Genomic DNA, 26,659 nt, shown 5'->3' with positions numbered 1-26,659 from the left:
AAGTTGTACTTGATCTTATTTGGAAAAATAAGTTTTATTGAAATACACCTAGGCTTACAAACTATTTTCTTAATACAATGGCTAAATACTTGTGCCAGAGGGCATAAAATAATACCTATCTAGCATTTTATAGAAGAAAAATAGTGTTTATCAGTGTCCTTTACTGAAGTGCAAAGAAAGGCTTAAATAACATGCAATGCCTGTTACTGAATGGCTGAAGTAGGGCAGGCCAGAGTCAAGTGCTCCCTGTGGGGCATAGTAAATGAGTTGTCTACTATACATGGAGGAGGCATGATGCCACAGGCCACTGAATAAACATGACAACAATTCATTAGGCAAGACAAGACTAGAAATCTAAATTTCAGGGTTGTAGAAACAGCATTCAAGCTCTGGCCTTGAAAGGGAGCTTCTAGGTGGGAAGGGGAGTGAGGAGAATGTGAGAGAGCTGAGAATCAAGTTTGGGGTGCTCTGACATTTCCTGGTTGAATGGAAGAGGAGAAAGTATCATACGAGGCTGCTACAAATGCAAAAGGCCTGGAGTGGACCACTCATCAAGAACTTGGAGAGTGTGGTTAGACCACAGTGAGTTAGGAAGGATTGAAACACTATGTGGTAAAAGAGGAGTTTCCGTTTTTCGAATGTGTACAGAAAGACATGGAATAAACCCAAAATAGGAACTACACAGTATTAGAAACTGTATTCTGAAGTTGGATGCCTGAATTCATCTAAAAACTCTGATGATTTCTGGAGTCAGATAGCTCTTGCAGGCTAAATGAAGATTAACAGAAATAATGTTTGAAGTATGCTTAGACCACTGCTGAGCACATAGCACACAGTGGGTGCTCAATAAATGTTGGCTTTGGTTATTCCTATTGGAGAGAAAAGTCACATGAATTGATATGGACTTCTCTGTCTCTCTGACCCCGCTCTATGTCTCCTTCTCTGTCTCTGTCCCTCTGTCTCTTTCTGATTCTGCCTCTTGGTCTCTCTGTTGGTCTGTCTGTCTTTCTCTCTCTCTTTCTGCTTGTATAGGTATGTGTATTTGTGTGTGTGTGTGTGCGCGCATGCACATGTGTGTGCACATGTCATGTTATATTTAAAGGTAAAAAAAAAACCCTCTGTTCTCAGTCCTCACTTGCCACCTTTGTTTGAGCCAGGGTCTTGTGTTTTACTACTGCACATGCCAGACTAGCTGATCCATAGACATTTAACTTATATGTCTCTGCCCCTGTTTCATGGTGGGAACACTGGGAGTACAGACACACCACTGCTTCAAGCTTTATGCAGATTCTAGGGATCCAAACCTAGGTCCTTTTGCTTTCATAGTGAGTGCTTTACCCATTGGGCTCTCCCCAGTTCTGACTTAGACTTTTAAAATGATGATGCTAGACTAAAAGTATTCAAGAAGAGAAGCAAGGAAACCATTTAGAAGATAGCTCAGATTATCTAGAGATGAGATAACTTCCCTAGATAATCTCATGGGGTCTCATCATCTTTCTTGTTTTTTTTCCCCCCTTGGTGTACATCACTCTTACGTTATGTTCTCTGGAACAGCAGATCCCATCAGCTACAGAGAAGTGAGCTGCCTCATATGCCTACCTTTATCACTACTTCTCTTCCTTAGGGTCTACCCACAGTCCCATAAGCAAGTATTGATATGTAGCCCTCACCAGGACTGAAAAGTACAGCACAGGTCAATCTCAGCTGTGGAAGGGAGGGGCCTGTGCAAAGCCTACCACTTTCCATGTGAGAAAGTGCTCAAATACCTTCCCCAAGAAAGAATGCCAGCCTCCGCTTCAGAGTGTCCCCGCAGCAGACAGGCAGGATTTTCATGCTTGCTTGAGTTCTGAGGACATGCACAAAGAGCTGGGAAGGCAATTCAAATTAATTTTTGAGGTCACAGCGCCAAACTTGGGCTGTGTTAGCCCACAGAAAACATTAACGGGCTAATGTACTCCATCATGGAGAGAGAGAATCAAAGAGACTGTAATGGGGCTTCATTATATCCATCTGTCCATCCATCACTTCTTCTCCATTGCTCACCACTTGACTTGAAAAATGAGATGCCCCCCCACTAATTAGATTTACCCTAATCTCCTTTATGGACCATCAATCCTCTTCAGAGGCCATCTGTGAGTTTAGAGTTCAGACCTTTAAGAATTATGCTAATCAGTCTTTCTCCAATTTAACGTGTTCATCTGATGACCACAATTTGAAGCTTCTGGCTGTGACAAATGGGAAACCATTGTGAGCTTTTGTTCTAATTTTAAATACCATCATCCTCCTGAAGTGCCACATAAGGGATAATTTCTAAGAAAGCAGTCAAGTCAACATTTAAAAAGAAAAAGAAAAAAGAAAAAAGGAAAGAGATAAGCCAGTGTGAGTGTGGGGAGAATTTTAATTGCTTTGTAATATTAGGACATAGTTTGCTTTCATTTGTACAATCAAATTAGAAGTTACCAGAGCTATTAAATTATGTTATGACGTGAGCTGTAAATTCCACTGGGTATAAGATGAATTAAAACCAGCTCATAGAGGGAGGCACAAAGAGGGAAGTTATTGATGAGCAGATATTTTGCATTGACAGGAGTCTATGGCCTTATCCCTAGATGTTGGTGAAATATGAAGCAGGTTTCCATACAGGGATGACCCTGGCTTGAATTTGGTAAGAACTCAGCACATGATGTGTGTTTTAGACCCTTCTCCTGGTGGGAAGAAATAACCAGCTATGCAATCAGACATAGGGCACACAGAACACTCAGCAGAAGCCCTGATGTTCTGTTGTTTATATTGTAAATGAGTAAGCAGCTAGGTGTGGCAGTGTTAGCTTGGATTAGCACTGCTTAACCTTAAACATGCCAGGGAACCTCTTGGAGATGGTGTTAAGTAGTGGTATCACCCAGTAAATCTGGTGTAGGGCTCAAGGTAGTATTTCTAACAAGGTCCCAGGTGAGGTTTATGCTGTGGGTCTGTAGACAGGAAAGGTCACAAAATTGGGTACTAGACTAAACTGAAGTCCTCTCTCTAACCTCGCCTCTGGAAAATGACTTTCTTCCTCTTCATCCTTTTAACAAGTATTTACTGAATCTCAACAGTGGGCCAGAATCTATGCTCAATTTAATCCCCGGAACATCGAGAATGCCATTGTTCTGGGGCTTATGGTCGCCTGTAGTAAGTTAGGAAGTAAGAAAACAAAGTAAACATGTATAGTTACATCTTGTAACTACATACACATTTGCCATAAGAATATGGTTAGCCAATGAGTAGGGAGAGGCTCCCATGTAGGAGGCATTTCTTAAAGAATTTCACATGTATACACCTCACATAATTTTTATCATACTCTATCAGACAGGTCCTCCTGTCCCATTTTTAATACAGGCCCTGAGACACAGACAAGTGAGTTGCTTTGCTCAGTATAGGTAAGTAAAGGAGTATAGATGTGATTCTAAGGTAAAACATCCCATCAGGAACCAATGCTTCTGATTGTAGGAGGCCAAGTGGTAACTGCTTGAGGGCCTGTAAGTTGTTCAGTTTCTGTTGCATCCACTCTGCTGTTGTGATACTCACACACACTGTAGAAATGAGTGATATCAAGTTTCAGTGAGGACGATATGCTCTATTTGACCCATTGCCCTCTACTTAGACAACGCCCATTCTTAATCATCAGTTTAGGTCAGGACTTACTTTAAAGCAGCCTTGTCCAGTATACATAGAATGTGTGAGTATACACACATACTTTATTTTTTAAATTACACTTATTTTCATTGTATGAAAATTTGGCTGCATATATATCTGCCACCTATGTGCCCAGAGAATCTGGAGTTATAGGTGGCTGTGAGCTACCATATGGGTGCTGGAAATTTGACCTGGGTCCTTTGCAAGAACTGTAAGTGCTCTTAACCACTGAGCCATCTCTCCAGCCTCTAGATATTTCTCATAGTGGATATTTTTAAAACACAGAAATTTAGCATAAATTGTAATAATATATTTTATTTAAATCAAAGTATCCCAAATATTTCAATAGGTAAACATAGTAATTATGAATGAGCCATTTTACAGGAATTAAAGTACAGGAAACTTAAAAGTATTAAGGAGTCACCTAGGATGAAGCTGAGATGCTACTGGCCCGTGTTTCCTGAATGAACTTTGAGTATCAGGGACACAATTTGATTTGTGGGAAGAAGAACTTACACAGAGCCTGTATGGTCTCTTGTGAAAGCAGAAATATACATAGTATCTTCATGGTATCTGACATACTGCTCTTAGGCAACCCTGGGTGACTCCTGCAGTGACCCAGCCTTCTCTCATCTTAATGCTCACCACCTGTTTTCCAGGTGACTGTATATTTTTCGAGTCATCCCACAGGGAATTTAAGACTTCAGCTCTAGCATTTACAGTGACCCTGTGAAGAGAGTGACAAGCAAAGCTGCTATAGGTAAAAGAGAAAGGTAGGGCTTCCCTACAGTGCCGGAAGAAGAGCCATACCTCAAGTGTTGCTGCGCCTGATCATAAGACCTGTTAGAGAGGATCATTGGGGTAACTTGTAAAAATTGTAATCAACAAGAAACTCATGTTTTATGTATGAGTGTACACACACACACACACAAGACATAGACACTGCTGATCTGAAGAAAGAAAACAATTCTCAAGACTCACATACATTGTCCTGGGGTCTCCTGTCCATGTTGTCCTTCAGGATAGGTACTCCCAGCTACTTGCTGGCAGTTCAAATTTACTCATTCATTGATGAATCTCTATCTATTCCTGGGTAGAGTCAAAGCACAAGTGGATGAAGATGAAGAGATGATTCAACAATTATGGGTGTTTTTTGTGCAAATGTAAGGACTGGGGTTTGGATGCCAGCACCCATATAACAAGCCAGGTATGTTCCCACAGGGGCTTGTAACGCTAGCACTGAGGAGGATGGAGACAGGAGGATTACTGAGACTTTCTGGCTGCCAACCTAGCTGGAAACAAAAACAAAAAGATGTGAGCTCAGGTTTAGCAAGAGATCTTGACTCAAATGAATAAGATGGAGAAAGATACCAAACACCTTCCTCTGGTCTCCACACACACACATATACATAAGTCCAGAGTCACACACATGCAAAAATATGAACATACATAAAAGTCAAGGCAAGGCAGTATTCTACTACACAGGACTCTTTTCAAAATGATTTTTATCCTTAAATATGCTCAGATATACCTTGCCATGGGTATGCTGCATTCCTTGATTGGGTCATACTTTCCTATGTTTCCATGTTTGTGTATGTTTTATTAATTTCTTTCTTTTTGTTCTGCTGATTTTCCTCCTGGACCAGGGGTTCATCTCTTCTCAATAATTATTTTTCTTCAGCATCTATGGCCTTTGTGGAACAGATCTATTTGTTGTCTCTTTTCCCCAATACCACAACATCCCTCTTCTGCCCACCTGTTCACTCTTCTGTAAATGTGTTTGTTAAATTGTTATTTGTCATTTCCCCCCAATGGTTTTCCTAAATGGCAGGTGACATTTGGCTTCTTATTCTGTTTTTAGAGATGGGATAAAAACAAGATAACATTGCTTACCCTCATCCTGAGAAAAGGTAAATTCCCTTAAGACTTAGGAAGCAGGTGTTTCTAACAATCACTATTATTTGAAACCAACAGCTCTGGGTACACCCATGAAAAGGGGGACCACTTCCATTTTCCTTTAGTTGTGGGACATTAGAAGGAGCATGGTATTTCATCCACTTTTTGGATGTGAGATAGGATTTTCTCAGACTCCTAGGTCAACAAGAACTATAGCAGTGACTATAGGCATGAACTCCAGCATCAGGCCTGACTCTGGACTCTGGTTCTGCCACATGATAGCCTTGTGACCCTAGACACATCCTCTGGCTTTTCTGTGCCCTGGCCACTGTGGATTGAGAGAAGAGGAAGACACTGTTACTACAACTAAGCATATAATAGCACTGGCTAAGACACAAAATAAATGTATTACCTCTCAGCACTGGAAGCTGGAAGTCTGAGATGTCAGTGGTGTTAGCTCCTCCTGGGCTAGGAGGAAGAAATAAGATCTATATCCCTCATCTGCCACAAAGTCCACTGGAAACTTTAATATTCCTCCATTAGTAAATCCATTGCCCTTTTCTCTGAGTTTTCTTCATATGACATCCTCTGGTATGCAAGGTTGTCTCTGTCCAAAGTTTTCCTTTGTAGAACGACAACAGTCACATTGAATTAAGACTGCTGCTTGTATTATAATCTGATTGACTTGTAAAGTCCTTATTTTCAAAAGAAGTTATAATCTCAGGTACTGGGAGGCTGGCTTTAAGCATGCCTTGGACAGACACAAATGAACCAACCCATAGCACATACTGACCACTGAGGACTGTTAGGATCATTACATGAGGCCATCTAAGTTTTACACAAGTATGAGAATTTATCATTTCCTTCTCAGAGTCAGGGAACTGACCTTTCTCACAATTCCTGAAGTTTCTCTGTATTTCTTTTGTTTCTCCTTTTCTCTCATTTTTTTTCATGAAACAAAGGGAAATTAAAAGGGCAGAATAAAGACCATATATCAGTGTAGAAGGCTCTACATTCCATCACAAGAATATGCAAAAGCCTATTTCAGTCTAGTTCATTTGAGAAACTATTTTAAGTAGCCAGATGATTTTACCTGACCAATTTTAAACCCATAATGTTTATCCAGTGGACTTTTTTTTTTGTCTTTCTAACTTTCTAACCCAAGTTTGAGAAACCATGTTATTGAAATTAGATAAGTTGGCTCAGAATCTGCAGAATTCATGTGTACTGCTATGGATCTGAAACATAATTATCAAGCTTAAGTTAGTTAGACTAATGCTCAGAAAATCTGGCCTGGTAGCTTACACTAAGCAATTATATATACTAATTAAAAATAGGTCTTGGGAGATGGCTCAGCAAGTAAAGTGTTTGCATGCAAACAAAAGGACTTGAGTTCGGATCTCTAAGACCTAGGAAAAGCTCTAGGTACAGCCATAAGTGGCTACAACCCCAGGGCAGGGCAAGGTGTGAAAACAGTGGAGACGATGATCATCTAGTCTAGCCTCTAACTCTATGTTTAAAAAAAATAAAATAATATGAGATCAGAATGATTGAGGAAAGACATCCTTATCCTGACATCAACCTTTGGGTTCTGTAGATATAAACATGAGTGTTTTCCTAAGCACAGGATCATAAATACATGGATACACCACACACACACACACACACACACACACACACACACACTTAAAAAGTATAATTCATAGTGAGTAGAGGCAAGCAAAGCCATACTCAACACAACCTGTGCATATGTACATCTAAGATGCCATGTGGAAGATATGTACAATGAGAAGGGATCCACAGGTATCATTCGAAGTCTTTTTCAAAGTGAATTTTTAGTTATGTGTCCTGTTTCTGTGATAAATTATATGTTAAAAGCAACTTAAGGAAGCAAGGGTTTGTTGGGCTCATAAGTCAAAGGTATAGTCAATCGCTATCGGGCAGCCATGTTGTCAAGAGCATGAAGCAGTTTGCCACATTGGGTTGACTGTCAGGAAGTAGACATATGCAGTTTGCCACATTGAGCTGTCTTTCAGGAAGCAGCATGAATACTGCTACTCGCCTCACTTTATGCTTCTTAGTCAGTCTGGGAGCCCATCTCATGGAATGGTGTTACTCACATTTAGATGGCTCTTGCCACCTCAGTTAATTCAGTCTAGAAACTTCCTCATCGACATACCCAGAGGTCTGCATCCCAAGTGATTCTAGGACCTGTCAAGCTGATTATAAAGATCAACCATAACAATGAGGTACTAATACTCCCTTAATCAGTGAATTGTGTGCAGGAGTCACTGCAAGGCCATCACAAGACAGTGCCTAACCATGGGTTCTCACTGGCTAGTAGACCATCTAAAGCACCCCCAAACCCTGAAATGCCAACTCATTGTCCTTTTTCAAGCTTCTCCTTCCAATAATGGTTCCTGTGGAATAGGCAGAGGTTAGCTAGATTGTGATTTTCTAGGCTCTTAAACCGTGTAACTGTCACTAGTAGGGTAGACAGATAGCCCACATATAGGTTTAGGCATATCTTTTCTTTGCCTTTCTGTTTGTTATATGTTTTTCTCTCTGGGTGTCCTTTAAAGGGAGAAGGGGGTAGCTACTAGGGTTCTAGGGGCAAAGATGGGTTAGGAGGGGGATCTTCAAAAGCTGGCTGTCTATCCACATCCTTCATAAATTTATCGTTTCATCAAACTTGGATGAATAACTGTCATTAAATTTTCAGATTGATGAGTGCTATGAAAAAAATTGCATTTGTTCTGTATATCTATTCTAGCATATCTCTCTTCTTGCCTTTTGTGGCTTACAAAGCATAATCAATTTATTATTGGAGGCCAGAGGGTGGGGAGACCTGAATCATTCTCCTGAGTATTCTTTTACAATCAGTTCATTTAGATAAAAGGTACTTCACAAGCACCTTCTGCATATCTGTTTGTATTTGTAAGGTCATTGTTATTAGGGTATTAGATTTGAAATCATTGTTAAAGCATTTGATTGTACTATAATCACTGATGTTTTGAAGGTCAATGTAACATGGGCTGTTGTGGATAGACATGATTTTGCCCACAGGCAATTATAATTTAGTGAGGAAGAAAGATGCATATGATTGTACTTACACTATATCTCCTGAAGTCTCTGAGATGGACATCTCATCCTTTGGAGGATCTGGGGAAGAATTGTGTTATATGAGGCAGAGAACAGCATGTGCAATGGGCTGGTGGTGGGCAAAACAGGCTTTCTAGAGAACAGTGCATAGTCATATGGGCTGAGAGATGAGGGTGAAGTGAAAACTAAAGACCTTTAATTCCAATAAGGTAGGCCAAAGACCAAAGAATGAGATATCAAGAATCAGAAAACCAATTGAAACTACCCTGAATATTTCTAATAACCCAGTTTCTACCTTTAAAATGGGCAGGTCTCTCATGTGTGTTTTTTCATGAATTGTTTGCTGAAGTTTGTTTTTTCCTGAGAAAAGGTCTTAATATGTATCCTTAGTTGGCTTAGATCTTACTGTATAGACTAAGTTGACATTGAACTTACAGATGTTACCATGGCCTTGATCAGAGCTCTGTGGAGATCCATTAGAGAAAGCTACTGCTTTGGTGTGAATGGAGACCTACCATTTCCAAGCTACATAAAACATTAAAATTAATCCAGTTTGTTTACTCAAACACCTGGGCTAGGCACAACCCTCTAGGAACATGGGTTTACCTTAAACCCTAAAAGAGATAGGAACGATGATTATCCCTTTAATGGGCTATGTACTTCTCCTTCAGCATCTCTGTCCTCTATGCATTCCTTCCATGGCCTATAAAACTCTGTAAGTCTTCCAGTCTTTTAAAGTCCTAATTCAGAAAGATGTAACTTTTCCTTCTTTCTCCTCCTTAGTCTGTCTTTTGGAGTGTGCTTTTTTCCTGGTACTTTGGGCTTTTAATATTTTCTCTAAAGCTCCCCCTCCTCACCATGTGGCTGCATGCCTGCAGTGTGGCTAACCTCCAGGCCAAATTAGCTCAAATGGCATGCCTTGAATGAACCATCCCCTACCCTCCACATATTTGTTTTCATAAGTTTTGATCTCCAAGTTAAAAGCTAGAAGCAGGCTGCCCCTATTATATTTAATGGAGGGTCTTTTAAAACACTGAAATCAATTCAGAACTTTGGATATTTGAATCAATTTGTGTAGTTGCTTATATCCCCAGACCTTGTTTTGCCTCTCTGTATGATGAGGCAATTGAATAAGATGCTATACATCAGTGATTCTCAACCTGTGGGTTATGACCTCTTTGGGGGGTCATGTATCAGATATTCTGCATATCAAAAATTACATTACTATCCACAACAGTAGCAAAATTATAGTTATGAAGTAGCAATGAAATAATTTTAAGGTTGTAGGGGCACCACACTATGAAGAACTTTATAAAAGGGTCACAGCCTCAGGAAGGCTGAGAACCACTACTCCATATGAAAATGTTTCAGTGGGGAAAGTCAGATGGTTCAGTGGTTAAAAGCATTTGCTTTACAGTTATGAGGGCTGGAGTGCAAACTTCAGCACCAAACAACAACCATACCTACAATGCCAGATTCCAGGGATGCATGGATGGAGAGTTCACTGGGGTTCTACACTTCCCATCCTAGCTAAGAAAACATGGGTCCCAGGTTCAGAGAGAGACCTTACCATAAAGAAATAGGTAGAGAGTGATAGAGGATAGTGCATGGTTATTCTTTTCTCTGAACATAATATATTGTCATCTTGGGCTTTACCCCTGGTAACCATGACAACTAGAGAAGAACAGCAGAATGTTAGCCATGCCTATTGTAATAGTATTGGAGCTATTGACACTTCCTGGTAGATGAAGGAAGGAGTGTGTCACAAGACCCTTCTCTGAGATTCCAGATGCTACTCTTACATTCTTTCCCTAGCTGCAAGTGATCCTTGGTGGTGCTCAAGTACATAAAATGCAGGGGGCTAATTAAAAGTGGGACCCAATGGTGTAACTTCCATGAGGTTTCACTCCATGATAAGGTAAGATTGGGGTGTTACAGGTTTTCCAGTGTTACCCACACTCCTGTGAGTGACCTTTCACCTGAGCTCTGTCAGTAAACTCAATAAAGTCACAGGTCTTACCATGTTGGACTCTGGTGAAATCAAACTTTGGTCTGCTGCTGGTTACCACGTGGGGTAAATGGACATTTGCTTGCACACCCAAGCAAAAGTGACAGAGCAAAGGAGAGCAACTAACACGCTTATGGTCTCTGTACATAAAACTACACACATATGTGTATATATACTTATGCAGAAGCATGCATGCTTTATTTACTCAACTAATTTAAAAGTGCTTCACTGTGAATACTTTATTCTTATTAGAAATGCTTAGAAAATGGTAGGTATTGTTAAATTAAGAAAAAAAGAATATAGAAGTATGGTACTATAGCTCTAATACACAATGTAAGGTCCTAGCTTACAACCTTTACTTCATTGTCTGAGAAGATTTAAGCACCATGGGGCAGTTAGTCTCATAAGGAGACTTGATACCAGCCAGGGTCATGTGGGAAAGATGAACCTTAATTGAAAAAAAAAATGTTCCCAATAGACTAATCCATAGTCAACTCTGTTTTCTTGATTAATGACTGATGTGGAAAGGCCTGGCTCGATGTGTTATGGGTGGTGCCAGCCTGTACTACATGGGTGAACCTTGGGGGAAAGCCAGTAAAAAGCATTCTGCCATGGCCTCTACTTTAGTTCCTGCCATTGGGTTCCTGTCCTGCCTTGGTTTCTCCTGATGATGGACAAGTTATCTAAAAGCCAAATAAGCCCTTTCCTCCCCGTGTTGCTTTGGTCATGGTGCTTTATGACAGTAACAGAAACCCCAAGCCATCTTTTGTGTAGCAGCACAGTGTATCTGGCACCTAGCACAGTACCAGGTAAAAAGCAGATGCTCCGTTAATTGTAATCAAAATAGAGCAATGTAATCATGCCATCATTATTGTTGGGCTCCAACTTTTTGGTGTCCGCTCTTCTAGAGCAGAAAGGACATAGAACCAGACCAACAACATTTCTCCCTCAGGCAGAAGAGCAGGCTATTTCCCATAGAATACCATCTAATCCTGGTGGTTTTGTTGCCTTTTGGCTGAAAGATCCAGTCCTGCATCTAACTTTGTTTGTAAGTAGATGGGTTGTCTGTGCACCCACAGCCCAAACTAACCATTTGCCAAGTGAAAGAATAGTTAATCACTGTGCTTTCTTGCCTCTGGAATGCCAAAAATCAGTTTGCCCAACTTGAGAATATTTGATTTTGGCATCCAGTTAGCCACAATCTGATAACCAATTAGAAGCACTTGCAGGTTTGGACTAATACTTTGACTACTAGGCTTCTGTCTAATGTCAATGAACTGGAGTCAGTTATTGCCAATGTCAAAATAGCTTGGAAATGAATTGCTTTTTTCAATATCCTGTGCCTGTTTTCTATGCAAATAGCAATCAGTACAGTGTTCCTTTCCCCAGTGGAAGGCAGCAAAAACAGAGGCAGATTTGCAAAACCCTCAAAATACAGTCTTACTTTAGGAGTCAACATAAACAAATGGACTCAAAAAGGTTATAAAATGTGTAAAATTCATGAAATTACCTTGTGATTGCAGGCATGTTATTAACATCTAGACCAGGGGTTCTCTGCTTCAGAAATGGGGAAAAAATGCAAAACTATAAAACAGAGAACATGATAGTGAATATGTCACAGACGTAAAGCTTTTATGACAGAGAAGTTTTAACTAAGAACACCACCCTACATGGAGTGCTATATTCAAAATACATGGCATGGGACATTCAGCAAAGGGTATATGGATTCCAGATATCTAGGACCAAGACTGAACTGCAGAGATATGTCACGACTACAGAGAGTGTGCACTACATCCCATGGAGATTCTTGTAATGGGAATAGATTTCTATTATGAAGCCTCACACTCTCCTGTGGCCCAAGCATGGTCACTTTTAGTTCCCTTCAGAGTCTGTTTTGTAGTTTACTAACTGTTTTTAATGACTAGTGGGTACCAGGAGTCCCACTGAATAAAAGAAAAGTGTATTTGTAAATGTCCTACATCAAAGCAAATGATAATCCCAAAGTCCTAATCTTTTTCCCCCCAAACACCGTGTTATCCTCTACCATGCATCTCATGATTACAGCTCTGCATTCCTTTTGTGTTTTTAATATAGTTTCAGGCATATTTGTTTTTTTAACTTCATACAAAATGAGCCTTATGTCATATCTTTTCTTTGAAGAACTATTAATATTTCCTAAATATGTTAAGATGTGTGTGTATAGATTATATGTCACTATCAGACATTTGGTTTGCTAACTTTATAATACTTTATATTAATATTCTATATACTTTGAATATATCAATATTCATCTCTGCTCATGGGAATCAATGATTTGCATTCCCCTATTTAAACATTCTTAATCTCATTTTTATTCATTTAGATTCTTCTCTCTGTGTGTATGTACAAGCACATGGATGTCAGAGAACAACCCATTGGAGTTGATTCTCTCCTTCTACCACATGAGTTCTAAGGACTGAACTTGTATTGCTTACCTTGGAATCGGGTATCTTTATCTGATGAGCCATATGGCTGGCTTGCCCATGTTATTTTAATTAGATATTGAACATTTTCATACATATCTCATATGTATGTAGTAATTTCTATTAGGTATATTCCTGGTTTTTGGCATTGGTGGGTTATAGGCTATCTGATGTCAATATTAGACAGTAGTGTAAAATATAAAATTAAAAAAAAAGCAAAAAGAAAAGGGGGGCATGGGACAGGGGTGTTCTAGGGAGGAGAAATGTGGAAAGGGGATGGCATCTTAAATGTAAATAAAATATAAAATAAAAAAAATATTAGACAGTCGTGTCAAAGTAGTTTATGAAGAGGCTGGTCCCATGTATACTCTTACCATTAATGTCAGAGTGACCTTAAGGCTCTATACCCTCCTACAGTACTGGCAAGTATAGGTATAGCTCAAATTCGCCAGTAGTTGAAGATGATATTTTTACACTAACTTAACATGTGTATGGGTGACAGTAATGCCATAAGACTTAGGACCAAGAGTTGAAAAAGGAAAGGTTTGGATATGGGCTTTGTGTCGCTATTGACTATTTGCTTTATAATAGCCTAGTTTCCTGATAAGTGAGACTCTATTCCTCTACTCCAGTGAAACATTGCTAGCCTGAATGCATGTTACAGAATGCAATCCTAACACAACAGTGAAGGAGCACACTGTCATCCTCACATGTGCCATGCAATCTATGACATCAGCACCCTAAAAAAAGTGTAACAGATAGGATTCAAATGTTGCAATACTATTTGATTCAGAATGCCTTAAGTCAATTGCCATGTTAAACTGTGATTCTAGGAACAAGCATTTCTCACAAATTTCTGTCTGGGTCTTTACGTAGAAAATAACAATTATAAGAATTTACTTCAAAGCATTTTTACCTCATGTCCTTTTAAAACTCCTTTAAATTTTGAGTAGAATAAAGGTGAGATTAATTAAAAGATTAAGTCTCCTGCAAGCTTCTGATGAATTCTTCACTCGCCAACTCCCAACAATACTTTCAGCTGGATCGAGAGTAACAAAAATTCATTTTTTTCAAATGAAGACATATATGCTTATCTATATCTCTACCTATGTCCCCCAGGCAAGACCTTCTCCATGGCCTCTTGAGAATTCTCAGTAATAAAATTGGAGGCATAAGATTCACAGTAGGAAGCTGAGAGACATGAGGGGTTTTTATCTAGAATGTTTCAAAATTGTCACAACCCTGTATTTTAAATTTTCACAGTAGCAAAATTATGTGTGTTTGAGAGAGAGAATGTGTGTGAGTGTGTGTGTGTGTGTGTGTGTGTGTGAGAGAGAGAGAGAGAGAGAGAGAGAGAGAGAGAGAGTTAGTTTCAATTGCCTTAGATCTCTGTGGCATATGTTGGTTCTGGGTTGTGAACAGTTATAGGGTATATAAAATGAACAGTTGAACCAATAGCAAGGAAAGCTTGGTTTCTTTCAAATATTCTGGCTAAAAGGGGAGAAAAGCACTTAAATCCTTGGTGAGAAAGATCTGCTGTCATGCATGGTAAGCTCAGTGTTCTAGCCATAGTTGGGGCTTTATGTCTTCATTAAAGAAGGGTTTTAAAGGAAATAGAAAGGCATTTGGGAAAGGTTGGCTCCTAATGTTTATACAACTCACTCACACAGGCCAGGCTCTTTGAAGGGCACTGGGACAGCTCGAGTGAGAAATGAATAGATTTGTAGGCATTGGAGGTGGTAAGGAACAGTTTCAGAGGGTGTGGCTTTGTCACCTGGGGCAGAACCCCTATTCTTGTTGAAGGAAGACTAATGACCAGCCCAGCTGAGTTGTGAGAAAAGAGCTTTTATGTTAGTCGTTTTTCATCTGTCAAGGCATGGTTTCTAGTGCCAGCCCCAGGCAGGCTGCTGCTGGTGTGGCTCTTGTAGCTTTGACCAATATGCAATGCACTTGCAGTAGGATGCTTGCTAAGCCCACTGTGTCCTCCTGGTTTTGAGGAGGCCACCACTTGTGCAGACTGCTTGCTGTTCATCTACTTCTGTGTGTAAAGTAGCCCCTTAGAAGGGCCTGATGTTAAGGAAGATGGAAGGTCCAGGAAGTAAACGTGTATCCAAGCAGTGGCACTGCCCGTGACTGGAGGTGACACTGAGTACAGCTGTTCTTGTCTGCTCTCTCTACCTTCAGCTTCCCGGATCTTGGATTGTGGATACTGCCTTACTCTGTCTTCTGAGTGCACAGAAGAAGGCTGAGTAAGATAAACTGTTCAGTCCCTATTCTCTCTGACATGTGTGGCTCACATGCTTATCTTTTGTCTTCTGTTTCAAATTTTCTGTGCTCCAGCCATTGGTCATTTGCCCAGTAAGCAGCCCCCCTCAGCACCTTTTTCCTTCCTCGCAGACCTGCAGTTGGTGATTTGTCTTCTCTCTCAGCTTAGTGGTCCCTGTCCTTAAAGCACCTTTTGAAGACCACACTGCCTAATGTCATTCTCCCATGCTCTTTCTCATGGAAGTGACAGGTTTGAGTACCATGGGCTCAAGTATAGGCTTTTTCTCCTTCTTTTTCTTGTTATTGCTGAAACAGTACTATAAATCAAATATTTCTCTAGTATTCCTATTAAATTAAGTATTTTAAGTAACCAAAGAATAGTTGAAAGTATACAGAACAGTATATAAAAGTCATATACAAACACTACATCATCTTGTCTAAAGCATAGATTTTCATATCCTATTGGGGTGTGACAAGTTCTGAACTCTCCATGGGAGAATGAGGGATGATCATGCTTGTTAGTTGTCTTCCTATAGCCTCTCAAGGGTGCTAAGTGCTGTCTAAACTGCTTATTATTGGAGTATGAAATACTATGAACCAGCATAATAATATTTGTTGAATAATGGAGTGGATTTGGCAAAGAACGAGCATCAAATGCACAGGAACAAGGAGTGTGCAAAACCCCATCTGGGCCAGCTTTTCCAAATGTGTTTTATCTTGAGAACACAGTTGATGCTGCTTAGAATATTAGGTTCAGAAAACATCTGAGGCTGTGTCTACACGCTTTATTTGTTGTGCGCTTGCCTGCCTTTCTTGGCTGTGTGTTGGCTTAGCTTCCTGTAGGGCAGACATTCCACCCTCTTAGGAGGGAGTTATCTTGCCTAGGGAGCATGCTTCCAAAGACCCTGTGAGGTGCCTTTGAAAAACTAAGCCATATGTGGCTGAGCAAATATGAAACAAAGTGTTCAAGAGATTCAAAAGGAGGCAGAAATTGGCCCTCTGCCTCTTCCACCCCCTGTTCTAAGTACTGAAGGTTGACATCACTCCAGGATTAAAGGAGAACGCACTCTTGCTCAAACACCAATATCTGAAACACAGGGGGGAAAAGGCTTATAGAACATAAGGGGCCAAAGAAATTGCTTTTTGAATAAATGCTTCCTTCTCCAGAGTTGTGCCACGGCAGATGCCGCTTTTAGAAAGAGTTTCATTTCATTTCTCAGTGAGCATGTTTTTAGAAGCAGGAGGCCTGAGGAAATCAAACTGGTAGAAATCTCTAGTCCCTGTCAGTTCACAAATTTCCCACCCACTGGAAAGCCAGTAGAGCTCAGCCGCTGAGGAGCCTGGGGCAAGACATCGACAGTCCATGATTACTTCACAGGAGCTGCCCTGTGATGCAATTTGCCCCTCAGATTGGAGGAGGGGGGGGAGGCTCAAGCTGGCCTTTGGTTCCAGGTTGAGTCTTTCTATCTGCAAATGTGCTTGTGTTTTCCATGCTGCTATGCAGCCCATGTGCACAAAAATGTTGACCAATTAACATTCCAGAGAGATTAGCAAGGGGTTTAGTGGTCTAGTAGGAGTCAGCAAACTTTAATAATATTTTATAAAAACAAACAAACACAAAACCAACAACAACACTTCTCCAAAATGGCCATGGCACGGGCTGAATTAGTTATATTCCTAGCTGACTTGAGGGTTTCATCAGGAATATGGGAACGATGAAGTTGGGTAGTAAATATGTTGGAAAGGAAACAGCAGTTCAGAGACACATTGTGCAGGTGTCTTCCAGAAAGGCTGCTGTTGTCAGAAAGGTGAGATGGTGAGGCTACAAAGAGGGACATTACTGTGGCTTATGCATTTCTGCCATAAATGTAAAAGTGAGAACAGAAGATTTTTACTAATGTGAAAGTTGTCAGAGGCCTATAGTTATTTGAAGAGCAAAGCCCTGCTAATGGATGCAATTGATCTTTTGCCCAAACTCTAGTAGGCAGGCTCTTGCTACGGTGGGATATTCATCAGAACTGGGAGCCCAGCTGTTACATGAGTCAGTCATGCTCTCTATAAACATGAGACTACATGCAGAAGGATTTAACAGTGGGGGAATCCTAAAAATAAGGCAAGCACCCTGTGTTTGCTGATGATTCTTAAGCATAATAAGTTATATATCAACCCTCACAGCTCGGCTCTGGATTTTCTTTCAGCCCTGATATGTTGTAAAAATTATGTTGGCCAGACATGAAGCGTCAGGGCAGGGCCATTGGGTTTTTGTCATATATACATCTCAGCTTAGGTACAGTTATTACTCTCCTGACAGGTGACTCTGCATGTTTCAGTTGAGCTCTGCTCAGGACCAGGAGTCAGGTTTGCTGTTTGTTTGACTACCTCAGTAACACGATTTTTAGGGGTAAGTGCACAATCTAGTGTAAGTCGTTTACAGCAGTTTTCTGTTAGCGTATGTGAACAACCTGAAAGGTCCACTCTTGTTTGTACAGGTTTTATGGGTACACTCTATATTGTTCACAGTTATCTGAGTAATATCTAGTCCAGAGCTCACAGCATCTCATCTGACGCTTTGGTAATTGGTTCAACAATGTGATGCTTTAATGTATAATTGGATAAGCAATTGGACTCTGTTATAGTACAGTGGTTTGGCATAATTATTTTCCAGTGCTGTGGTTTTTCTCATTGATAAATACTTTGGGGGTTACAAATTCTTAAACATCAACACTCTATACTTCTTAAAAGAGGGATGACACTAATTAATAGAAGAGCTGATTCAGCATTCTGGCTCCGTAGGCAATATATACACATGGAAACCATTTCAAGCAAGTTATGGTTAAATTAAATCTTTGGCAACTAATAAAATGACGGATGCTCTGATGACAACCTGAATTTCTCTATAATCTGACAAATAAATGGCTTTGGCATGTCCCCAATGAGTAGAGACCGCAGAGGGTCTATGGGATTCATCATCTAAATAGAAAGGAATCAGTGCATTATTGAAGAGACATTTGAAGTGCTCAAGGGTTCAAAGGAAAGAGAAACAACAGGCAAATCCCTGGGTTAGAGCAAGGACTGAGCAGAGCTTGGTGGTCTCACATGTAACCCTATCATGCAAGGAGTCCAAGGAAGGAGGATGAACCAGGACTGCATAGTTAGACCCTTTCACAAAGCAAAGCAAAACACAAGTGGTGATTTGTCAGGTCACAAAGACAGTGCAAAGTGGGTGCTCATATTGGCAAATCTACCTAGCATGCAGAAAGATTATTCCTTGTCCATTAGGCAAAATGCTGAAAGAGGGCAGACGTGGTAGGGGTGATCAAGAAGTGAGGAAGCATTGTAGCTACTACAGTGCAGCTTAGTGTCAGGGGGAGATGGGACATGGTTTCTTTAAGACTTTGGCCATTGTTTCACTCGATAGAGGCAGAATAGCTTTGGGCAGGAAGAGAAGGATTTTCACAATGGCCCAGGGCAATTTCTGTATTGGAGCCAAAATGCTTGTACTTTATGGACAACTGCCAGGACAGAAAAGCTACCTATAAGAAAAGGCTAAGCCCGTGGCGCACTACCATGCTAGGTTATAAAGAACCCAAGCTCCCCACACCGCCAACCCATCTCTCATTGTTCTCATACGCCAGCTACCATAACTTATCCCCTCTAACCTGTCCTCTAACCATTCCTTACGGAAAATTACTCTGGTCCTTTCACCTCCCTGCTTGTATCTCTATACTATCTGTTTACTCTGCACACAAACCAAAGCCCACACTGTCTAAGCACATCTACTTTTTGGTAATACATTTTTCAAATTAACTCCTGTTTTCAACTTCAATAAATGTCCTACAAAGAGACTTCAGGTAATTTGCCATAATTGAAAATGATCTAAACAAGACAATCTTGTGGCAGATACAGTGACATTCTGGATGGCTTCTCCCACTGTTTCAGAAGTCATGTTGGTGCTACATTGAAGACATATTGACATTCATTAAGATTTTTTTTTCTCAGTCACTTAATAGAGCCTAAAACATAACTAAGAAGAGTAGAATTCAAAGTTAGATAATGCTTACTTTTTAAGATTATTTTATTACTTTATTTATATGAAAGTTTTTTCTGCATAGGAGTCTGTGAACCACATATGTGCCTGACACCCACAGAGGACAGAAGAGGGTTCAAATCTCCTGCAAATGGAGTTACAGATGGTTGAGAGTCACCATGTGGATGCTGGCTACTGAACCCAGGTCCTCTGCAAGAGTAAAATGTGCTCTTAAGAACTGAACATACCCCCTAGCCCACAGATTCAAAGGTATTTGTAGTATTGCACGTGTAGCATTGGAGACCATTCCCTGAGCCACTGACATGTATGTCCTATCTTTAAACTATTGGGACAGCCAGTTCCTGCTTAGAAGCTGACATGTAAGGATTCAGCAGGAAAGCTGATGTAGTTAGCTGATGATGACACATGATACAGGAGCCCTGGCTCAGATAGCACATTCTTACACACAACATTTTCATTGCTCAAAGCAACTCTTTCTCACACAAGGTACTAAGCCCACTTTGAATCTCTGTGATGTTTAAAGACAAACTGAGATCTTCACTCTAGAGAAGTATTGCCCCTTTCCAAGAACATTTGGATGGGACATCCAGTCCATTTTCATCAATCCAACTCTAATTATATGATGTATACATGAATCTGCCTGCCTTATTGAATAAGACTCCAGAAGAGAAGGATTTTCAGCTTGCTTATCAAGATATCACTCAAAAAATCAAGTACAGAGCCTGAAATAAATGTGTGCCTGATAGTTTAGTTGAGAGCAATAACAAGAGAATCATCTTTAAAGATGAAAGATTAACTTTCCTATTTAATGTAATTCTTTTCCTTTCAACAATTTATTTACCTTAACTTACATAAACAGAAACACTCACCCATGGAAATGGTTTATTTAAGCTCTTTTTTCTGTATGTTGTTCTATTAAGCTGATAACAATAAAATATATCTTTTTATATTTATAAGAGTGACCAGGTTTCTACTCAAATACTTGCTTTTTAAGGAACAGATTAAATTGGTTTTCTCCCTTTTGAAGGCAGCTTGACATTTACTCCAGGTTAGTTCTACATTCTACAAAACATTCAAATGACTGTGAATCATTTCTCCTACTGTATTCCATTACAGAACTAGAGAAGCATCAATAGCCAAGACGGCCTGAGCATCCCATGGGGGAGTTAATCATTTCCCCATATACCTTGTGATAACACACTCGATGTGAGGGGGAGCCGGATCAGAATCCACACAGATCAGCACTTCTAGCAGAAATCCTCTTAACACTTCCTTTTCCGAAAATCATTTCAAGCAGATCAAGTGAGATGACTGCAGATACATTTTAAAAAAAAAAAAAAAAATCTCTTTTCAAAAGTTTTATAGAAACAGAACTCCCTTGGAGGAACCATCACATATTTCAGTGTGCTGAACTAGGAATAAAGACTTTGGTTCAAGTTTTTGCAAACTTTGTTACTTTGCTACAAACCTTCCATCAAGTAACAAAACATCTATGAGAAATGTCAAATCTTATGGCATCAGAGAGAAGAGAGCCTTGGTGAGGAGCACTGTCACAGCAAACTGAGTCACATTTAGCTTCTGGGACTTAAGGGAGAGAGGAGAAATGGAAGACTCCAGTACATCAAATCCCAGTGCAGTTAGAAGTGCTGCTATGCAGTGTACCACTAAGGAGTAAAAACCCTGACACCCAAACTGTGACACTCTTGACAATGGGTCATATTTTGATATCAGAGATGTTGAAATGTGAAGTGTACATCTTGTGACCAATGCACTATAGAATTACAACGGTGCTCATGATTTGTGTGAGACACATTACGGTAATAATAGTAGCAATGGAGGCACATCATGCTATTCTTGAATTTGATCTGTTTGAGCAACCTGCCCCCACATTGGTCCAAAGCTAAATAGATAAATAGATTTTGGAACAACCAGATTGCCAGCTGTAGTTCATAGTCTTCCAATGGCAGCATTTTAAGGACATTCTAAGGTGAGTTTCCAGATCAAATAGGAAAGCCTATTACATTTGGATTTTGGACAATTAAAAACACATAGGGCTGGAAAAAAATGGCCATGAGTAAAGTGTTTGATGCATAAGTGTGATGATTGAGTTTGGTCCCCAGCACCCATGGTAAAGCTGGGCAGGGCACTCCCAGATTCCAGCATCTTGTCTGGTGAACCAGTCTAGTTGAATCAATGGGTTTCAAACTCAGTGAGATACTTTTAGACAATACAGTGATAACAGAAGACACCTGGCCTTGACCACCAGGCTTCCACATGTGTATAAAAAAAGGATACACATGTGTGCACATGTGCTCACACACACACACACACATATACACACACACAGACACACACACACACACACACACACACACACACACACTGTTTTTAGTATAAGTATGGCCACAGATGATTCATGAAATGTTAAATGTCTTACTAACAATGAGTATATCAAACATGGCAACTGTGTTATAAAAACAGTTTGGATTGCCTTTGATTTCCCATGTGTTTTCACTCTAGAATACTAATTTGCTTCCTGTAAGAAGTCTCTGTTAATAACTTACTCCCTCTTTGCACCAACCCAGAAGCTAGGGATTGCTGTGCACAGTTATAGAACTGAAGGATCTGAGTTCTATTTTAGACATGATATGTCATTAGAATTAATCAGCAGAGACTTCAGCTCTGACTATAACTTTTCATATTTGGTGGGGTATATAGTGCCACAACATGGGATACTAAGGAGCCATGAAAGTGGGTGTCTTATTCTTAGAACCAACTTGCTGAGATAGTTAATGGTCACTTGTGAGAACAGTGAGTCTAGCCTAACACTAATAATAAGTAATGGTTGCAACACTCAGAAGTCACAAGTACTTTCTGTGCCAGGCACTGTTGACAAGTCTTTATTGGCTTTCCTTATACAAAGAGGGTAGCAGAGGTAGAGGAATTTGTTTTTGATACTATTAAACTATAGATTATTGTCTTAGATAGGGTTTTATTGCTGTGAAGTGACATCATGACCATGGCAGCTATTATAAAGGACATTTAATTGGGGCTGGCTTACAGTTTCAGAGTCTTAGACCATTATCCTCATGGCAGGAAGCATGGCAGCATGCAGGCAGACATGGTGCTGGAGGAGCCAAGAGTTCTAGATCTTGATCAGCAGGGAGCAGGAGACTACGTTCCATACTAGGTGTAACTTGAGCAGAGGAGAACTCCAAGCCTGCCTCTACCATGACACGTTTCCTTCAACAAGGTCACATCTTCTAATAGTGTCACTCCCTATGACCAAGCATTCGAACACCTGAGTCCATTCTTGTTCAAACCACCACAGCTATGCTTTCTCGGGGAACCCTGGTTAGATACTCCTTAAACAATATCCTCTCTCCCATAACTTTTCTGTTGTTTGGTTTTTTGAGACAGGGTCTTTCTGTGTAGCCCTGGCTGTCCTGAAATTCACAGAGATCCACCTGCCTCAGTCCCCCAAGTTCAGGAATTAAAGGCATACCTGGCTATCATAAGACCATTTCTTTGTGAAATCTAGGTGACCTCCACCTGGCACCTGTCCATTTGGTAATCCTATAGCACTAGAAATCAACCATTTAGTGCCTATCTTCCCTGTTTGGGTGCCTTTGACTACAGGAGGAAACACTGGTTCCAGGCACTGGAGGGACAGATAGGATATTGGGTAAGATAGTTAAATAGGCATTAACTTTCCCTTCTTGTAGCCTATTCTGGAAATTCATCTATGAACGAAATTCTTCAACTATGGCTCACACAAGGCAAAGCTGCCTTTTGGGTAAGTTATTGATTCGTGGAGCTCCTATTTGTTAGCCTGGCAACAGATTACTGCAACCACATTCTTAGGTTGCCTCAGATTCTTTTCACAACCTTCTGCAGGTTTAAATTTCCTTGTCTCCATCATGACTCTTGTAAGGAACAAGTCTTACTCTCTCAGGCTGTCCCAAGACTCCTAGTTCTTACAAAGACTGCACTCTCCTGCACTAGTCAGTATCATCAAAGTACTTAGACAAATCTTGCCTTCCAGATGCCCCCTTGACTTACAGTAAACAAAAGTAAAGCACTCTCCAGTGGTGTTTTCAAAGGACAGATACGATACAGTTTGAAAGGACCTGAGCAATAGACTTAGAGATAGATGAGTTAACGGTGGGCCCTGGGTTCTTGGTTGTTATCTATGGATTCAAGCAACCACTGATCAAAAATAGCAGAAAACAAGTGATATCTCTACTGGCCACAAGAAGAATGACTATTTTCTCATCATTTGTGCCATATTGGGATTTGTAGATAATTTGCATGAAGGAAAGTACATCAGATCATATGCAAAGGTTATATGCAAATATCTAAATTTTGTATCTAAGACTTAAACAACTCTGGATTTTGGTACCCTATGAAAAGTTGCTGTCACCATGGACACAAGTTGACAGTCATACTTCTGTTTATATATGAGCCCTTACCTACATACATAGACATTTTTCTTTTAAAGTTCAGTGTTTTTTCTTTTCAAAAGTCTCTAAACATTGAGTTAGAATCCTTGGTGTATCCTTTAAGGTGTGTCTTTTAGTGAATCCACAGGTAATGCAGGGTTGAGTTATTTTACAGAAAACCACAAGCTTCCAACCGGAGTCTTCAAAAGTTTTATTTATAACAGTCACGTACAACAGAACTTCTCAAACATGTTTAGTTTCTGCTATTGGTTCCCTAGTTCCTGTAAATAATGTCTAAGTGCTGCCATCTGTAAGGCATATGATACCAACAGAAGGGTGCCTAATAACCAGGAAGCATTAATGTTCTTATCCTCTAAATTATTTGGCATCAGCTGGTATGGTCTGTGTTGACAAGGCTGCTTTAAGCTTGATTTCTGTGTCTTCCTATGGCAGTGCCACAGTGGGAATGCCATGTTCTCCAGCTCCTTGTCGTCTCCATCAAACTGTTAGAAGATGGATTTATAACAGACCTAAAGGTAGTAGCAAAATGAAAATTAGTTCTCGGGTAGAATAGCAATCCCATTTGACTTGCCCGTAGCAACTGTGTCATATCTGCTTCTATGAGCAAGAAAATGACTTCTTAATGTACTTTCCTTCCACTAAGAAGAATTAAATCTGTGTGGCAAAATGGAAAACCAGTGTGCTGGCAGCCAAATTCTGAGAGGAAGATCCATGACCCTCATAAAGACAGTTGTGGCCGACTCCTATGCTAATGAGCCTCATTTAGGCTCAAACTTGCTCAGTGAGGAAATACAGCCCTGCTGGAGAGCAAGGGTATCTTTCCCACACTATGTTGCCTTCCACACCAAAGTCACTCTGAGATAAATGGGGAAATTGTCTGTCTGCTGCAGGCCTCCAAGGTGGAGTCCCTAGAGTGGGATGAGGTATAGGAGGTCCAAGAAAATGAATATTGCTAGTTTCGTTAAAAAATTTTTTATTAGTATTGTGTATACTGTGTGTAGCTAGGGTTAGTGGGGCCCTACCTGCATGTGGAGGTCAAAGGACAACTGTATGGAGTGATTCTTCCCTTTCATTTTACCACTGTTTCCGGTGATCAGCTTGCCATGTTTCTATGTTACCCTTTTCAGTCTACATGTTTCGCTGAGCTTGCAAGGTTATTTTCAAAGTATTCATGTTCAAGGTGACTATATGTGCAGTGAAGTGTAGACATTAGCTATGGAACTGCCCGCTTGTGTAGATTTTCCAAGATTAAGGAAAATAGTTAGGGACAACTATGCCAGGACCTAGCATTACCTACCTGGATAAGTAAATGACTTTCCTCCAGGGCAAATGGAGTTAGGTAGTCTTCCTACCTATGGAAAGCTGTAAGGGTTGTGTGTGGGATAATGACCACCAGAGACACACTGCCCTTCGTATCATAAATGTTGGTCACTGTCAGCAGCACTATTAAACAATCCAAGTCAACGTAACATGAATCACTACACTGTGAACCTGTGAACAAGCCTCGTCTACAGCAGATTACTGCATTTCTAAAGCCATAGGAAGGATAGGTTTGGTAACAAAACTGAAATACAATAGGAGATTAAACTCAACTGAAAACCTGCTCTTTGATAGGATTGACATATGTTCACTGTATACAGAAATCTTACACATATACATGCTAGTAAATATATATGTAAAAATATGTGTAAATATATGTGAATATGTATTATATATGCTTAGACACAGAGATACATACACAGAGAGAATGGTCTAAGGAGAAACTGAATGAACTAACTTGTTAATATTCTACACTGTTTTCACATAAGTCCTATTATAGCAGGTGCACTTAGATTCATAAACCTGCCACTTCTTAAAAGAAATTAGAAAAAAAAACCCTGATAATGAAAAATGAATTCATTCATAGTTTAGGCAAACATGAGTGTCTAGCTTCTGAATTTCTTCCAGTCACTGTACTTATAACTCCTTGGAGCTCATAAAATAGTGAAAGCCAGAGAGAATGGTAGGTAAACTATACACCAGAATGGAGGATGTCCAGCAAGGATGGCTGGAGACAAGGCACAACTGCAGTCAAGAAAATCAATAACCGAACAGTGCCTGACAAGCAGAAAGAGCCAGGGAGGCTGTGGTGAATGGTGGGATGTCATCCTCACCAGCCTCCCACTTTATCCAGCCTCAGTATGTCACCGGCTTATCAGGCAAGCACAAGGCAGCAAGGGCCCCAGTGCAGCCTAGCCTTGATATTCTATTAGAGAAGCAAGAAATGTCAAATCTTACGTGAAACTCTTTATTTTTGAAATTGGGCAATTAATGTAATTAAGATACACCTACAGGCCTCTAATTTGCAAATTATTTTCACTCTTCCTCTCTCCCCCAACATTATTAAAAAAAATTCTCATGGACTCTTTAATGAACCTATTCTATTTTCTTTCTCCAAAGCTCCAGAAACATGACAAAGAAGAAGAGGACTCACCAGCCTTTTGGAGATCTGAGGAGGAGATGGCTGCAGAGGCGGAGGCTCTGCGGGTCTATTTTCAGGTAAACATTATAAAAGTAACTTTTATTCTCCTGCTTACTGCCTCCATCTGCTAACCAAGGCCTAGTCCTGGAAGCTTCTAGCCTACGTGCAGTCTTATCACGGCTTAGAATGTTTTTAGCCTCTGAGATTTGCTGCTGAATAAGCTCACCCTTTCTAGTTCTCTCTGAGCTCTGGCTGGCTGGTTCAACAAAGCTGTTCTAG

At 40.2% G+C, this 26,659-nt stretch overlaps 1 protein-coding gene and 1 long non-coding RNA gene across 7 annotated transcripts in view; one reads left to right on the top strand and one right to left on the bottom strand.

Annotated features, from left to right (window-relative positions):
- Fhit (fragile histidine triad diadenosine triphosphatase) overlaps positions 1 to 26,659 on the top strand; it is a 1,459,653-nt gene that overhangs the window by 1,408,823 nt on the left and 24,171 nt on the right. For all 6 annotated transcript variants that reach the window (XM_076931538.1, XM_034498048.2, XM_076931540.1 and 3 more), the window contains one exon: positions 26,359 to 26,457. In XM_076931538.1, coding sequence (XP_076787653.1) covers positions 26,359 to 26,457 — 99 coding nt within the window. The remainder of the gene's footprint in view (positions 1 to 26,358; positions 26,458 to 26,659) is intronic.
- Positions 24,095 to 26,659, bottom strand: part of LOC117705413 (uncharacterized) — a 102,941-nt gene continuing 100,376 nt past the window's right edge. Inside the window, exon 4 of the long non-coding RNA XR_013109455.1 lies at positions 24,095 to 24,428. This is a non-coding gene — a long non-coding RNA (uncharacterized LOC117705413). The remainder of the gene's footprint in view (positions 24,429 to 26,659) is intronic.

The sequence above is a fragment of the Arvicanthis niloticus genome, chromosome 3 (assembly GCF_011762505.2).
Source record: "Arvicanthis niloticus isolate mArvNil1 chromosome 3, mArvNil1.pat.X, whole genome shotgun sequence".
NCBI classification, from domain to species: domain Eukaryota; kingdom Metazoa; phylum Chordata; class Mammalia; order Rodentia; family Muridae; genus Arvicanthis; species Arvicanthis niloticus.
Note: the sequence above shows the minus strand (reverse complement) of the source record. Positions and strands in the feature narration are given on the sequence as shown.